We start from the raw sequence: 16,707 nt of genomic DNA on the forward strand, positions 1-16,707 counted from the left end.
CGAAAGCTACATGCTTAAAAATCAAAGCTGAATATAAATAAGCTTTCTCCTTTTGGTGCAACCTGTTGGCCAGATTCATCTCCCATTCACACCCCTGTACCTGAGATGAAAATCTGGCCCCACAGCTTTTATGTGATCTTCATGCTCCAGCCAATCGGAGCTGGGAAAGCTTTCCCCAATGGGGGCTTGTTTTAAAGATCAGGGCTCTGTTTAACGTCAGCTCCACCAAATGAAATAAAAATGATCCACTCCCATTGGTGGGGTTGGTTTTATAAGTTGCAACCGACGAATAGCAGAGGGAACTCAGGGAGGGCAAGAAAAGTAATGAAGGGGGTTTTGTCTAATGGGGAAGTATAAAGTGGGGCTCCTGGGGGTTAGTGTTTTGGACCCGTGCTGCTTCTGATTTATATACAGCTCCCGTATGAACAATAGACATTTAAGATTCAGAAAGAACAAAGTGATTCAGTCTGTCCATGGTAAAGTAGGAGGCAGCTAGTGAATCTGGAAAGCTGCAGCCAGCAACAAAACTTCAGAGGGAGCAAGACTTCGCTCCCGGTTTGTTGTCAGCAAATGATATGCCGTCAGCTCTCGCTAGCAGTTCTGCTCGGTCTTGGGTCTGCATGTGGTGAGGTGGCTTGAGAGGTCCCATGGCTTTGCTATAGGTTCTTCTTGTCTGGGTATTGACTCCACATTGCTATGTTTAAATGATAGATTCTTTCTATTCCCGTAGTGCTGGCGGGGTGGGGACCCTACTTGGAGATCAGAGACCCATTGTGCTAGGGGCTGTGCGCACATATCAGGGAAACAGTCTCTGCACCCAATGGCTCAAGATAGAATCTTTTGAATTTTGGGGCATTCAGTTGTTTAGCCCCAGTTTTCAGAGGTTTATATCCCTTAAAACACTGCTGAAGTGGATGGCGACATAGTTATTTTTTTAGGGCTCACATTAGGGTGGGTTTTTTGCTGGGCTACTCAGCTAAACACTGCTACTGCACTGCACTGGGGTGAGCCAAAACACTGTGCAGTAGGGCTGACAGAAATTTCCCCAGTGATTTGCAAAGCTAGAATAAGGAACATGCTCTGCCCCACAGAACTTAGTCTGAGATTATAGGAACCATGGAAAAGATTATAGGAACTGGATTGAAGAAGGACAAGGTTTACACAGACAAGACAACAGGGAGACCAGTTTTATTTTCCTCATCTACTGCAGCACCTAGGAGCCCCAGTCATGAACCAGGACCCCATTGGGCTGTACAGACACAAGATAAAAAGATGGTCCCTGCCCCAAAGAGCGTCCAGTACAGTGGGTTTTACCTCCAGTGGCTGCGTTTCCACCATATGCTAACGTGTGTTGCTTTGGGTAGTTCCAGGGCCTGGAGTCGGCAGCAGGAGTTGCTGTCCCTGGTCAGGAAATGGAGACTGTCCCTGAAATCCTTTCAGTGCCCTCCTGGTCTCCTCGACCCCTGACTGACCAGCCCACCTACTCTTCCTTTCTTCAATCTGCTCTCTTCTTTTCCTTCTCCCTCCCTTGGGGATACCAACAAGCTCAAGACACAATTGAAAGCTGGATCCCAGAGGTGGTTGGATCTGGGTTTGTGGTCTGGGTCTCTCCCTGCCTTAGGTGCATCCCTCCCCTCCCCTATTTTGTCCATTTTTGAATATCCTCCCTCTGGGCCTGCTTCTCTTATGGAGTTTCCCATCCCAGTCAACAATTCCTACTAACCAATGCACAGGGAAGGCGGGATGGAAGGGTGGTTTCATATTTAAGACACCAGACTGGGACTTGAGAGATGTGGGTTGTGTGCCCAGTTCTGCTGCAAATATCTCTGTGAGACCAAGTCCTTCTCTGTACCCCAGTTCCAATCTGTAACGTGGGGATAATAGTCCTGCCTGTCTCCCACCTGCCATCTGACATGTCTGTTTAGATTGTAAGCTGTTTGAGGCAAGGACAATTGCTGTGTGTGTGTGCCTTGCGCAATGTGGTCCCCATCTTAGTTGGGAAGTTGCTGCAATAATAATGCAAGAACCTGCTTCCTATCATTCCTTGTCAGGCTAACCATTAGACGGGGCCTCTCAAGCCTTTTCTGACCCCCACTCTGTCTTTCATGCAACCCCTGGCTAGTTTCTGGTAAACTGACTTTTCCGGGGATGGCATTGGGGTGTGAGGAGAAGCTGTTCTTTCGCTCCGAATGCTGCCGTGTGTGTTCCAGTATTTTGGTTTGCACAATAAGGGTGCCCCGTCCAGCACAGCTGATAAAATAAACTGGAAACCCGATGTTTATTGGCAAGTCCAGGAGCCCTCCTCTGAATGGGAATGGAGAATCCTTAGCAGCCGGTTCAGAGAGAAACACAGCACGGAGATCCAGCTGACCCAGAATGATGGATTATGATAGATGGGTTTCCTTAATCCTAGTGTTTATCTGCGGTGTTTGCTGAAGACCCAGCTCCAGGCTGATTTGCAAATATCTGCTGGCGTTGTGACCACCTCCACCCTTGCGTTTCTCCGCCAGCTGCTGGATGTGTTCAGGTTCTGCTATTGCAATCATGTTGCTATTCATTTTCATGATTTTTCCTTCACCTCGTCCCCAGGAGTCTGCACAACAACAAGGACAGGAGGTTTGAGTGCAAGGAGATCTTTGTGGATTCCTGGCCTCAGCCCCAGCATGTGGGGTGGAGGTGAGAGGGGTATTGGTTACTATAACAGCTGCTGAACCCCAAGGCTGCGGTAGATTTTTTCCATCCTTCCCAACCCTAATGAGATCCCTTGCACAAAGACAGGGGCCATTTCTCTGTGTTTGTACAGCACAATGGGACCATGCTGCGGTCCTGTGAACTCAGTACTACAGCAACACAAACAATAAATAGTCATCAGAGCAGTTCTGAACACTTCAGCCTCGTTGGTGGAGCGCAGCTAAGTGTTCAAACAGGAATTATTAGTGCAAGAGATTATTAAATATTTGTGAATCTGATGGACCGTTCTTACCCTCTTTCCTGGCAGGGTATGTATTTATTTTATGTGGTCTTATAACCAAAGTACAAACCCAAATCATGGATATTTTGTCCCCTCTCTACCAAAATTAAAAATGCAGTCCATTAAAAAGGAAACCAACAGGTATTCCACACCAACCGTGAAATTGGGTCCAGCACAGTAAAAATTGGGTCCAACAGTCTATTCCTAAACCCTTTCCCTCTTCCCCTCAACTTCAGCTCCCACATTGTGACAAATGTATGTTGTCAATAGACACACCTTGCCTTAGTGAGGTGCTACCTGTGACCTGCCTGATTGGAAATGTTACCTTGAGACCGAAAACTGTGAAGCTAATCTTATAAATCCATCTGCATGGCTCCTCAGCTGTCGGGTAGTGTCAGGTTCAGCTTTTGTTAACCAGATGCGCATCAAATCCAGCTACAAAGCCAACGCCAAAGAGGGACAAAGACTCACTGTTTGCCCTTGGCCAGGTCACTTAGGCCCAGATCCTCAAAGGTGTTTAGTCTCCTAAATTCCATTGGAATTTGTGTGTCTAACTCCCTTAGGCTCCTTTGAAAATCCCATCCAGTGGAAGTTAGGTGCCTAACTGCCTTTAGAGATGTGCGCCCCGATTCAGCACAGACCTTGCACACGTGCTTAATGTTTAAGCCCCCATTGACTCCCATGGGACCTGAGCACATAAGTAAAATTAAGTTAATTGTGTTCAAGTGCTTTGCTGGATTGGGCTTTGCAGAATGAAGTTGCTCATGCTGTCTATTGTAGAGAGCTGAGAGCGCCTTGGATGAAAAGTGCTCCTTATTGTTATCCAGAGCAGACCTTAGGAGACGCAGTTGGGGGTAGAGCACCTGCAGAATGCAGAGAGGGAATGGGCACGTCGGATGTGTCTTTGATTGAGGGGCAAGAAACATCTGGGCGTGGAGAGGAATGTCAGGAAATGGGAAGCGAGCCCCAGCAGTTAAAGCTTCACGCATGGCTTTGTTCTCTTGTAAACGGATTAAGGTGCTTCTGTGTTCTTCAGCTCTCAGGTTCACTTCTCATCTCTTGTCTTACCAAGTCGCCAGAATTGGGGAGCTCTGATGGTGACTCCGATTGCCTGGTGATTACTTTAAATCTCCCCTCAACAGAATAGGCTTCTTTCAGCAGTGAAGCCTTTGTGTTCTGTTTTGTTTTACCCTGCTCTCCGGACCAGTAATGAAAACATTCCTTCCTAGACCTGAACAGGCTTGGGCAGGAGTCTGCCTTCTGTATTTGCACAAGGGAAGCAACAAAAGGTTCCTGCTTAGGAAGATGCACATGTTTTGGGTGATTTAAGATGGGATTTTTTTCAAAGGCCCGTAAGGGAAGTTAGCCACGCAAATTCCCATTGACTCTCAATGGGATTTGAATATTTCTTAGGCCATGTCTACACACGTAAGTGCTGCAGCGGCATGGTTGTACCAATGCAGCTGGGCCACTGCAGTGCATCTGGTGAAGACGTGCTATGCTGACAGGAGAGAGCTCTCCCATTGGCATAATAAAAACCCCTCCGTGAACCAGCCGTGTCAACGGGAGAAGCTCTCCTGCCGCCACAGTGCTGTGCACGGGAGTGCTGATGTTGGTATAACTTGGGTCGCTCAGCCTCAGTGATACAACATAACTTCGCAGTTCTCTGGAGCTTCCCATCTGAAGGTCTCCAAGACTTTATGGACAATAATTAAGCCGCAAAACTCTCCTAGCAGGAGCTAAGTGGTTTATCATTCCCCTGTTCACAGATGTGGGAAACTGAAGCACAGAGAGATGAAGCAACGTTGATGCTGGGAGCAGAACCCAGGCCACTAGGTTTTCCAGGCATTTGCTCTAGCCACTAGACTGCACTGTATCTGGATTTAAAATTATTCAGTCATTCCCCAGGAAGGAGGCTGGTCATTAGCCCAAGCCAAGAACATTCTCTGTGGTTTTAACGGACAGTTTGGTAGCTGTGTGAAACTTACTAATTTGATGGCCAGAACACTGTTTTCTCAGCTTTAGAATTGGGAAAGTTTTCTCCTCCTTCTGTTTTGTCACGGATGACCGCGCCAGTGGAAAAAAAAATGGCTCTTAAAGCTTGATTGAGATGCTGGGTTTGAACATTCAGGGACTTTGTAGAACAGATTACTTGACTTTGGCTGACACAGGTCAAAGTCGGCCGATTCCCCGTGAGAAGAAATAACACAGTTTAGTCTTTACTTCCTCAGTGACCCTTTGAGACATGGGTGTGTCTGTTTCCAGGCTGCCTGCTTGATCATTAGAATAGTTTTTGCCTGAGCACTCCTATGGTCCAGGCTGGGAGGGGCAAAATTTGACTTCCCTTTATTTTCCCTTCTGTCTGTGTTGAGTCTGGGATATACAGGCTTAGTTGCTTGGTCCCTGAGTTTGGTTTGAAATCCAGAACTAGAAGGCTATTTTCAGGGGGATTCCCACTGGTTTTTTTTTACCTGATCATCTGTGGTGCAATGTACACATAAATTATTAGTTTCCAGCCTGTTTAAGGGCTGGTCTACATGACAGGGAGAGGGGGGATCGATCTAAGTTACGCAACTTCAGCTATGTGAATAATGTATTCCAATTGATTTTTTTTATAATTATACGGCAAAAATGAAAAACTGAGCAATTTTTCAGTAAGTGTGGTTGTGACACTTTTTTGTGGTTTTATGTCTGATTTTATAAGCAAGTAGTTTTTAAGTGAGGAGACCAATCAGACTCCTGAAAGGAGTACAGTAGTTTGGAAAGGTTGAGAGCCACTGCTTTGGATTCCAGTAGTGCCTAGAGGTCCCAGCCAAGACCAGGCCCCACTATGCTGGGAGCGGCACAAGTCCCTGCCCTGAAGAACTTGCAGTGTAAATAGACAAGACAAAGTACCATTGTCCAGTGATACAGATGGGGAGTTGAAGCACTGAGAGATTAAATGCCAATAGTCCCAAGGTCACATGGAGAATCTGAGGCAGTGCCTGGAACTAAACACTGACCTCCCACCCGAGGTGTTAAACACACGACCATCCTCGGCAGTCTCAACGTAGTTCTGAGAGGACAAGATTCCAGTCTCAAAACCCATTATTAGAACTAGTTCACAATCCTAGTAGAGCATCAGGGCTTGAATGGACCATGGCATCTGAAACGATCCCCTCGTGCACCATAGGCTAGCTAGGAGGGATGCTGCTAGGCGTGGTTCCCTGCAAACCAAGATTGAGTCACATTGGCCAGGAAGGGGGGAACTGACCATGCTGCTTTCAGGTTGCACCCGCTCTCGCAATACAAAGACAGCTTGGGTCTTAGGGGCTATGTTGGCAGTCCCTGTTCTCCACTGCTAAACTGGGCCAAGGTAGTGGTGGAATGGGATTTGGAAATTATGCATCAGAAGGATCGGCTTGGCTACTGTCACAGCATTTTGATTATCTAGCTTTACAGTCGGGAGGGCTTGAATTACAGAGAATAATAGTGCTTTGTAATTCTCGAATACCTTTTGTCTGGAGATCTCAAAATGCTATACAATTAATTCCCCTGGGAAGGAGGGAGGGAAGTAGTCAGATGCCCAGTTCCCAGATGAGTAAACTGAGGCAGCAAGGTTAAGGGTGGCAGATCTGGGACTAGAAACCAGCTCTCTCAACCCCTGGTCCTGTGTCTATCTACTAGTCCATGCTGCTTCTTGTAATTTTTCAAATAATCTTACTTCAAAACTTATGCAAAGTCTTAGGCTGTGAAAGTTTCTTCCTGGATATAATAATTGCCCTCTGGTTTGTATATTCCTGGCACCATCGTTCTTTCAGTATGAAGCTTTTCCATTGTATAATCTGCTTGTACCTGAGAAGGCATTCCAAGGGTTAGAAAGCGTGCTTTAAAAAGTCATTCCTGCTTTGAAGTCCAGTTTGTTGATTTCTTGACCGGGTGCCTTATCAGAAACAGCCTTTCCGGCGTCTAGGACAAGAACTTTCTTGGCAAATTGTTTCACTCTTAGGTCAAGGGTCTTTTAGTGACAGGTGACTGAGTGGGAGAACAGAGAGAGGAAGTTTGTTTTGTAGAGGGATATCCTGAGTGCCTCTGTAGCCAGAGGTGAGCCACCGGTGCGTTCAGGTAAATGGGGTACGCTTTCGGAGGGAAGATGTAGAGGAAAGTCCTTGCACTCTGATTGCATACTCAGAGCCATGCTAGCAGAAGAAAATGTGCCAATATATTTTATGCATATGGAAAGGCCAAGACAATGAGGCTGCAACGTAGTTGTGCTGCCCAGGTTTGTGGGGAACCTGACTGGGCATGGGGGAATGTACGGATTTGTGTCTGAGAGAGAAGTTGGTAGCACTGTTCAGACCAGGGCAGTGCACATTTTTCCCTGCTGCTTAAGCGCCAAACCCCCAGTTTGTGGCACCCCTGTGCTATGTGCTGCTCTGCCAATGAACCTCAATCCTGACTTTCAGCACTTGCTGCTCTTTCAGCACAGGGCTCCCCACAGAGCTCTGCTGATGCACCTGAGTCCTGACCTGCAGCCCGTCTGCCCTAACCTCTGTACGACTCTCCCTGTGAACTCTAAACTTGGTCTGTGAATGAACCAGAGTGGGGTAGATGGGGGAAGGATTTGTCAGCTGTTGACTAAAATCCAAACACTAAGTGGTTCTGTTTTCAAGATGGGCCCTTTTCCCAGGGTGTTGGGAATTGGTTGTTTAGTGTCAGTCTCATGCTCCCATCCCTGGCACCTTCATGCCACTGCAGTCGTTTGTCACCCTCTCTCCGCCTCAGGCCTGATTTCCTGCTGTTTTCTCCACAGTCCCTAGGCTCAATGGGCACCCCAAGCTGGACAGGCACCGCGAGCACCCGCCCGGCTACGACAGCTCTTCCACCATGATGAGCAGCGAGCTGGAGTCCAGCAGCTTCATTGACTCTGATGATGACGATAACACAAGCAGGTAGGGAACCGGTGTGGGGAATTGACGCTGAGCAATTAGGATAGATTTACTGTGTTGCTTTTAATCATGTAGGGCCAGACTGTGACCCTAGCTATGCACCAGGCTAAGGGAGTGTAAGGCATCCCTTACACACACTATCCCCATCACCATTTGCAGCTCGGAATAGGGTGTGGGGGAGGAAAAGCAGCCTCTGTGGGGCAGCTTCTGCAAAGGTGGGCAGCAGGCAGGGTTTGGGAGCAAATGGAGCCTGGTCTCCACATCACCTACCCACGTGTGCTGCCAGCCAGTGCAGCTGAGCGGGTACAGAGGAGAAACCTGGTCTGCAGTAGGTGTAGGACTGATGCAAATCACATCCCCCTGCCAGGAGCAAGGAGAGGCACCCAGGGGCCAGACTGACTGAGTCACAATCTGGTTTCCAATTTTATCCTGGAGAAGCCTGCCAACAAGCTGCCCCATACTCTGGGTTCATGACAAAGCCCCTGTTGAACACTGTGAATTTACCAGGCTCTTTACCTGGAGTAAGACTCATACCTTACCCCTCGTGGGTTTGCAGTGGAAGACAAAGACGAGTCATGGGACAGCCATTCAAGTGAGGGAGAGTGGGGAGGCCCAAGGTAGGAAGGTTTTCTGGATTACGTGGGTTGTTGGGGAATTTAAGGAGCAGACGGGAGAGTTTCCGAGTCAAGGGGACAACAAGAAGTATTATCGTGTCCTTTAAAACCCCAGCATTTGCCTCTTCCCCCAGTGCTGTGGCACCTTCTTATCATAGGGCAAAACTACAGTGGACGTTGAGTCTGAAATGGCGCCTGCTCTATATTGACGGCTCAGTCGATTGGTAGACAGGACTAGCTGTTTAATTGAGAGCCACTTAACCAGGGAGTCTGCTTTGCTGCAATTCCAGGGAACCTATTTGAGACCAATTGGGACATTAATCTCATTTAGTAGGGATTCATGGCTGGGAGTATCTGGGCAGGAGGAGAATTCCCTTCTCTGCACAGCCTCCTAAGATGGTCTGATCTGCCAAAGCCTAAATACTCCATTGTCTGAATACATTGCGGCCCTTCTTGAAACCAAATGGAGGACCTCTGGGGATGCATCCATGGGGGATTTATTTGCTCTTTACTTTGATCTGAGCACTGGCCTACTGGTTACTCCTTACCATTCATCTCTGGATACTAGAGATGGGACCCAGTTGAGAAGTTTGGACCAAGAGCCAAATTGCCCTGTAGCTGAGAGTGAGTGTTCCAATTAAGGAACAACTCTAATTCCTGGACATCCCATGTCTTTAACAGCTATCCTGCTCTGTGTCCTCAGAGCAAGGACGGCTACATTTTGAAATCCAAACATCGTGCAGACCTCAAGTACCAGATGTTTTTTTGGCTTGTTATTAGCTGCAAAACACTCCATAGTAATGATGTGAATATTATAATGTAATATCTTCCAAGTAAGGAGACATTAATTAATGCTGAATTACATATTCCATGATCCCGATGAGCAGTAGAGGAATTCATCCCAAATAATGTTATTACAAGGAAGGCCTGTTTTGCCAAATATCTATACGGGCATTTTATTTAATCTTTCCTGGAGCCAGGGCACTGGGAGTAGTTGGGAAATATTCCTTGATGTTTTCCAAATGATCTTCCATATCAAAGCACTCTCGCTTTCTCTGGTTACATTTGCCTTTCCTTGAAGGGTTTGTAGGATGACAAGGCACTCGTATTCTAATTCTGTATGTTTTTAATGATTTTACCACTCCATTGCTGCAAGATTTAAAACAAAACTCACCGTTGCTTTTGCAAGACCAGCTTCTTGTTCCCTCTCCTAGTTTCCCAATGCAAGTAGCTGTAAATGCTGTATCTAGAGCTGTGCTGACGTCCTCTAGAGATGCTGAGCTGAAAAAGCCCATTCCAGGTCTCTGGTACTCCAAGGAGGCCTCTAGTAAAACCACAAAAGACACAGCTTGGTATTCCTGTTGTTTCTAAGGTGAAAAGCAAACAGAAGAGGAGCCCAACTCAGCAAGGTATTTAAACATGTGCCTCATTTTAAGCACATGAATAGAGCCCATTGAATTCAGAGGAATTATTTGCAGGCTTGCAGCTAGTCAGATGCTGAAGTGCCTTGCTGAACTGGGGCCTCAGTTATTTTTAATTTGCTAAAATCCCCCTTAATTTCAGCTCCATTTGACACATGTAAAGGGCGAGGTTTTCAGATGGGTAATGCGGAATGCAGAATGCCTATTTGTCCAGGCACATGCATGCTCATTTTGGGCTACTGGGTCACCTGTTGACAGTTTGGCCGATTTTTGCTTTGACCTGAAAAATATGTGCTTGCCAGACACAGTCTGGGTGAAAAACGCCCAGCCAAAACTGATAATTTCACATGCAAATGGAAATTCCTTGTACAAATATGAGCTGTGGGCATGGATCCCCAACATGTGGAAATGCAGGGACCAATCCTCAAGTATTTTACACACACGAGTAAGTCCATCAGCTTTCCCTGTGCCTAAATGATTTGCAAAATCCAGCCCTTTGCCTTTAACCTGCATCCATTCTAAGCTTTCCTAAAACCTTTAGGGTTCCCAAGAGAGCCTTGCAGCTCATTTTGTTTCTTGTAAATAAATGAATTATTTCCATGGCAGCAAGATATGCAGTGGGGCAGGATTAGCACAGTCAGGGTGGCTACTGAAGCACAGCGTGCTAGACCCAGCTAAATCCTGTCCTATATTTTAATAACGAAAACTCTCTGCATCTGACCCAAGACGAGATAGAGATTCTTAGAAGCTGCTGCCAAGGGCCCTTTCCTTTCCAGGCGAGGGCAGAAGTTCTTGGCATACAAAGCAGCTGCCAGGCTAGCACGTCAGGAAGAGCAGCGTAATGGAATGCTCCAAGGTATGTTGTTCTATAACAAAGACGATGTTCACAAGCGGATGAGAGATTCCGCTGGAGGGGGGAGAATTTTCTTCACCAGCAAACATGGCCTGATAGAAAACCAAACACGCTCCAGAGCTGCTGGGGATGGGGGCCCGGGGAAAGGGCTAAAGGGGGTAAGTTTGTTTAATGTCGTTGATAAACTCTGGTATTGGAGGCCGAGTTGAGAGTGGGGAGTGAGCAGGTGAGGGGGACAACACGGAGAGAAGAATCCAAATGTAAAGATTTTATGGTGGTAACAACAAGGAAGATGTGAACTTTCTGTGGTACTTCTCTGTGAGTATTTGATTTTAACTTGGAGCGGTGCGGCAGAGGTGGTTAATTTCCAATCCAGTGAAACCCATGATGCATTTTAGTGAGGGGGGCTTAATTTCAGTGAGTGGATCTCTCAAGGCAGTACAGTTCCCCAATTCGACACCATCTTTTAGGTTTCTTTTCTTAACCAGAATCCTGTTACACCAAGATTCATGTATCATCTGTGCTGGCATATCTTTGTCTCAGGTTCTCTACAGACAGTAGCAATTTCTCTCTCTCTTATGGTTCAGGGAGTTTCAGACTTTGATCTTCTGATTCATTTTGGTGTTTTTCTTCTGGGATGTGGGAAAAAGATATGAAAAACTGTTTGCTTTAAAAGGCATTTTTTAAAGAAAACAATGTGATATAATGGGGTATAGTACACAAGTCATGAAACAGCATAAAATTAGTGGCGTTTGCAGGTAATGGGTGATATATTGAGTACAGAGCTGCTGGGGAGTAATCTATTCAGTAAAGAGGTACTGTTCTAAAGTCTCTCTTCCTTCCCTCTAAGACCGTAAATAGTTGGGAAACGAAAGGCTGTTAGGAAGCTAGGTTTTTGACAGCAGCCTATAATTATTATTAATAAGAACTCTTAGCTCTAATGTGGTCAAAATCGTGCGTGGCGAGAATTCCAACTGCACTGACTTCAGATGTGCCGAAGTCTATTGCATGAAAGAACCAAATGAAAGAACTTTTTCTGAAGCCCTTTTCGCAAACTATGTCTATCGTTACCATTTCCCCCCCCCCCACCCCACTTGCCTCCTCTTTGGAGAAACCGGATTGCATTGATTATCCTCATTTTGTAACCTCTGGGTAGCGTTTTAATAGCCTTTCGGTTTTGAGGAGTGCAAAAGGAGTTTTGGCCAGTGGTTGCAGCAGGAGATAGTCAGGACTTGTGGGTTCTGTTCCTGGCGTGGCACTGACACCTGGTGACCCTGGGCAAGTCACTCTCTTTGTCCACTTGTGAAATGGCAGTAATCATTCCTACCAATCTCCCAGAGATGTTGTAAGGATTACGTAATTAATTATTGTAAAGCACTTGTGAAATACTGGGCGTGAAAAGTGCTACAGAAATGCAAATTAGTATGACTATGTAATTGTAATATATATTTTCTTTATTGATTAAATATGGAGTAAGTAGCAGTTCTCTTGAGGACACAGGTTTGAAAAAGTTGGCAAGAAGAACTTAAGAGATGGCTGAAATGTTATGGCAACGTGCAAGAGGAAATAAGTTTGATTCCTTTGATTTCTCCCTAATTATTTTTTTTAAAGAAATCGCAGAGACTGTGGAGCCTGATATTTACAAACATGCTTTCACATCATCTAGGAGTCTTGCCAAGACCAACTGCTTTCCTTGTACTTCCACCCAAGGTTATTAAGACAGCTTAAAACTTTGCCCAGCTTTCCACAAGAAGGGATCAAGAATTTAACTGAATTAAATGCGTACACGTTTGTAGCATTCTTCAGGATAAATTCCTTTTTCATTTCTTTTGCATACATTTTGCATGTACCATTTTAACATCCTTCATCTGTGATGGAAGGATGCCAGAAAGCAAGCCAAGGGAAGTGTGTCTTAAGGCTGAAGATGTGGTCTTGAATTTTGAAAGACAAAGAGAGTGAGAGCCAATTTGGATCGCATTAAAACTGCCCCAAATCATGGACTGTATTTTAGAACCATATATGAACTGAGATCTTTTGTGGGTCTGATTTTCCCCGGCACCCCAACTCCTGGTTTCTGATGCAGAGTAGAACCGGAAATACTGCAGACCAAAAGAACATGACTCCTCTTAGTCTGATACCAGCTGGAAACAAAAAAGTGCCAGAAATCTTTAAAGAAAGTCTGTTCTGTGGGATATCCAGTTCCGTTTTTACAGATCGACAGTGTTCAGCATTTGGAGAGGTGCATATCCTAATGGAGCCTGGATTCCCACATGAGGCCCACGTCTCCCTATGCAGACTAGTATCATTTGATCCAGGATTGCCGAGGTACATGGGGAGGGTAAAGGTGTGTATCCTTTTGAAGATGCTGAGTGTGCAGTTGACAGTGGAATCAGCCTGCAGGTGATGCTAAAATGTTCTGACTGCCATCACCCTCACACATATGCAAGTATCTTTTCTCGGTTTGCCTATTCTTTCTGTCTAATCCCTCTATCTAGGCTCATCCCTATAGTCGCTCTCTCATATAGTGTATGTTCTCTGGGACAGGGACTGTCTTCTTTTGTTTGTCTAGAGAGTGCCTAAATCAGTGGGGCCCTGGGCACTACCATAATGCAAATAAATAATAACCGAGTGCCTAGCTCCTCTGGCATAGAGAGTAGGACACATGGATGATGGTGTTGGCCAGATCAGACACCACCTCTGCAGCACTTTAGAGCCAATTAGGTGCTTTGAGTGAATGTCTGGAATTTCCTGAGGGTTACAGAACCATCTTTCTGAATCATTAAGCAGATTGTCTCCCTTTCCCTTCAGTTTGTAAGAATCGGTTTCTTACGCTTTTAATAACCACACTCTGCTCTGACATGGTCTCCGTTGAGAAGGTATAATTTTACCCTACGCCTTCAGAATTCCTTTGATATAATTATGAAAGATAAGCAAGTCAGAAGGGGTAAGGTACATTTATTCTTTAAGAAATCAGTAATAAAGGATGTATAAGATGGTGGTTGGTGGAAGAACCTCTCAGAAGATCTGACAGCTTGGGTTGAATAATGACCCAGAGTTTGGATGCTAGTTCTCAGACTTCTTTGAATCTGCAGAACCTCTAAGTCTCATGGGAAACAGGCTTTCTCTCCAGATTTCTGCTATTTCTTCCTTTTGTTCTGTTCACTTTCTTGTGGTATTTTTGCACCTCTACTTCTGTAACACTAGCAACATGTCTGATGTGACTGCTACCTAGTGGCTGGGTCACTAGAAAATAACAGCCTGCTACTAGCCACCAGCTAAGCTTTAATGGTAGAAGTCCAGCATGTGACCTGGAAGACCCAAGTGCAAAGCATGCTAATGACTCGTTACACTTCCAGCCCTGGCCGGAGCCCAGAATTGCAGAAGGAGCAGAGAAAATAGGAGGAAAAGTTAAGCCCACTACCAGTTGGTGAGAATATTTTAGCCAAACTCTCTTGACCATCCCTTGCATCAGACCAGTGTCTAAGATGTATCCATCTTGCTGGTATTTTAGCAATGGACTGTTACAAGTTACAATCAGGACATCTTTAATTGGTTTCAGTGCAATTAGGAACTTAGCTAATTTTACCCTTGTATATATCAAAGCTATCTTTGAAACACTGAGTCCCTGACTTGATGGGGGATTAAAACGTCACTTTTAAGTGCTCACAAAGTCAGAGAGCAGCTGCATTTTCCAGCCAGATTTACTGCAGACAAATATTTTTAGTTCAGCCTGCCAGAGAGAATCTGATTGAACCCCTGGTATAATTGCTCTTTGTGTTTCTAAGCAGCACTGTGTTGATGTGCCTCAGAGCAGAAGGGGAGGAATTGGCACAACCTGTCAGCATGGGCAGCTCGGGAGGTTTGTTTACTGGAAATGCCTGGTGATAATGAGAATATTGACAGGGAGAGAGTGGGCTGGAAGATGCTTCTGTGTCAGAAATGTTGGAAGTAACACTAGGTCCCTGTCAAGACTCTTGAGGCAAAACTGGGCTAGGGGGCCTTGAAGGTGTCTTATGTTTCTGCCCACTGGTCTTGTGATTTCCTGTCCAGACAAAACCACCTATGTCTGCCAGGTGAAGGAAGAGCTCTCTGCTACTGGGAGGAGTCCCTCCCTAATCTGACATCTCAGGCGTGGCGTGGCATGTGCGTTTTGTCAACATCTCTAACCTAGAGCCTGCCGTTTACAATCGGAAACAGCAGCCAGTGGTTTGCTTGGCATGGCACTGTGATACCAAACAAATGATATGGTGAGCTGCCTGGGACGTGTCCTGCGATCTGTGTCTCCGTTGCAAACCAGAATTCCCCTCCTTAGGAGTTGTCTAGAGCGGTGTTTTTCGACGACCGGCCTGTGGACCAGCACCAGTCCCTGAGATCTCCTTGACACGGTCCAGGGAGGCAGCAAGCCAGTCCCTGGTTAAAAAAGGTTGAGAAACACTGCAGTAGTTTAGAAGGAGCAGCACCTTCTAAACTACTGCACGCTTCGGTCGATCATTACAGACGCTGAAAATCAACTACATGATGCAAAGCTGCCGGGAATTATTTAAAGCTGTTAGAATCAGAAAAAGATGACACTATAAAAATTTGCCATGTGTTTCATTCTTTCTCTCTCATGGCCCAACCCAGCTGCATGAAAATCAACAGAAAGATTAGTGTGTGCTTCACCATGACTCATACTGGACTTCACCCCTTCCCCAGGGCTCACAGCATGGAATGAAATCTCGGCACAGGGTTAGTTTGCCTACTGAAGCACTGAAATCCTACTCTTATCGCCTAAGAAAGGCACTTGCCTCTCACTCGGCAGCCTTCCCAGGAATCTTGCTGTTTGAAAGCAGGAAAGTTTCCCCAGAGTCTCTCTTCAAGTAGCAGGCAGGTTCATTGGACTCAAGCAAACTCACTTCAGTGGACTTCAAGCCCCCCTGATCGTTGTGGGTTGGAGAATTCAGCTCAATCTTGAACGTACTTAGGTTCATGCTCTACTAAGGGGAGATTCTGAGAGGAAAGAGGAAGAGTGAAAATCCAATTGGGAAAAATATTGGTGACAAAATGGACATTATGTGAAATTGACCGCTAGGCAGAGCAGCCAATAAGATCTAGGCACCCCGGAAGCCATACTGTACCATACGTGGAGTGCTTAGGTAGGATTTAAGTGGTGCGTGGGCTTTCCCAGTAATGGAGGCACTTGAAATCACTAGTTGCTTTTGAAAATGTAGGCTGTGGCCACTCCAAATGGAACTGCCCTCCTGGCTGGGGGGAAACATGTGCTTGATGTTGACAAGCTTTGAATTAGTTTTGTGAACTCAGAGGATGAATCGAGAGATTCACAAACGCTCCAGATCCGTGAGGTTCCCGGCCCTAGTACTCACTCGCAGAGTATACACGACTTGGATACTGCCGGCGTGTGGGGATTCTCATGATAACAGGCCCCTTCATGAGATTTCCAGGGTTTGTCCTCTCTTGTAGTTTCCAGCATTTTGAACATGGCCAGAATCTTGTAGATTGGAGCCAGGTAGACATGGAAAAAAAGGTCCAGGGTCCCTGTTGCTCAGGTATGTGAAGCAGGGACTCGCCCACTTGCTCTTGTAGCTGCTGTGTTGTGCTGGTTAAAGATATAGCATCGTCTTTGTGTCTCTGAACCATTTTTAGAGTAACAAATAGAGAGGAAGGATGTTCTTGTGGTTACCTACCAGACTGGGATTTGTGAGATCTGGGTTCTGTCCTTGAGTCTGCCACAAATTCCTTGTGTGACCTTGGACAAGTCACTTCATTTCTTCGGGTCTCAGTTCCTCATCTGTAAAATGGGGATGATACAACTTCCCTACCTCACTGAGCAGTTCTGAAGAAAAATGCATGAATGGATGTGATGCTCAGCGATTACAGTGCCTTCGAAAACCATAGAAACAAAAATAAATAAATCGCTCTG

At 45.9% G+C, this 16,707-nt stretch overlaps 1 protein-coding gene across 9 annotated transcripts in view; it reads left to right on the forward strand.

Annotated features, from left to right (window-relative positions):
- Positions 1–16,707, forward strand: part of DVL1 (dishevelled segment polarity protein 1) — a 178,746-nt gene that overhangs the window by 136,851 nt on the left and 25,188 nt on the right. For all 9 annotated transcript variants that reach the window (XM_050931460.1, XM_050931468.1, XM_050931462.1 and 6 more), the window contains one exon: positions 7,764–7,902. In XM_050931460.1, the coding sequence (XP_050787417.1) occupies positions 7,764–7,902 (139 nt within the window). The remainder of the gene's footprint in view (positions 1–7,763; positions 7,903–16,707) is intronic.

This window comes from Gopherus flavomarginatus, chromosome 21, assembly GCF_025201925.1.
Source record: "Gopherus flavomarginatus isolate rGopFla2 chromosome 21, rGopFla2.mat.asm, whole genome shotgun sequence".
Taxonomy (NCBI): domain Eukaryota; kingdom Metazoa; phylum Chordata; order Testudines; family Testudinidae; genus Gopherus; species Gopherus flavomarginatus.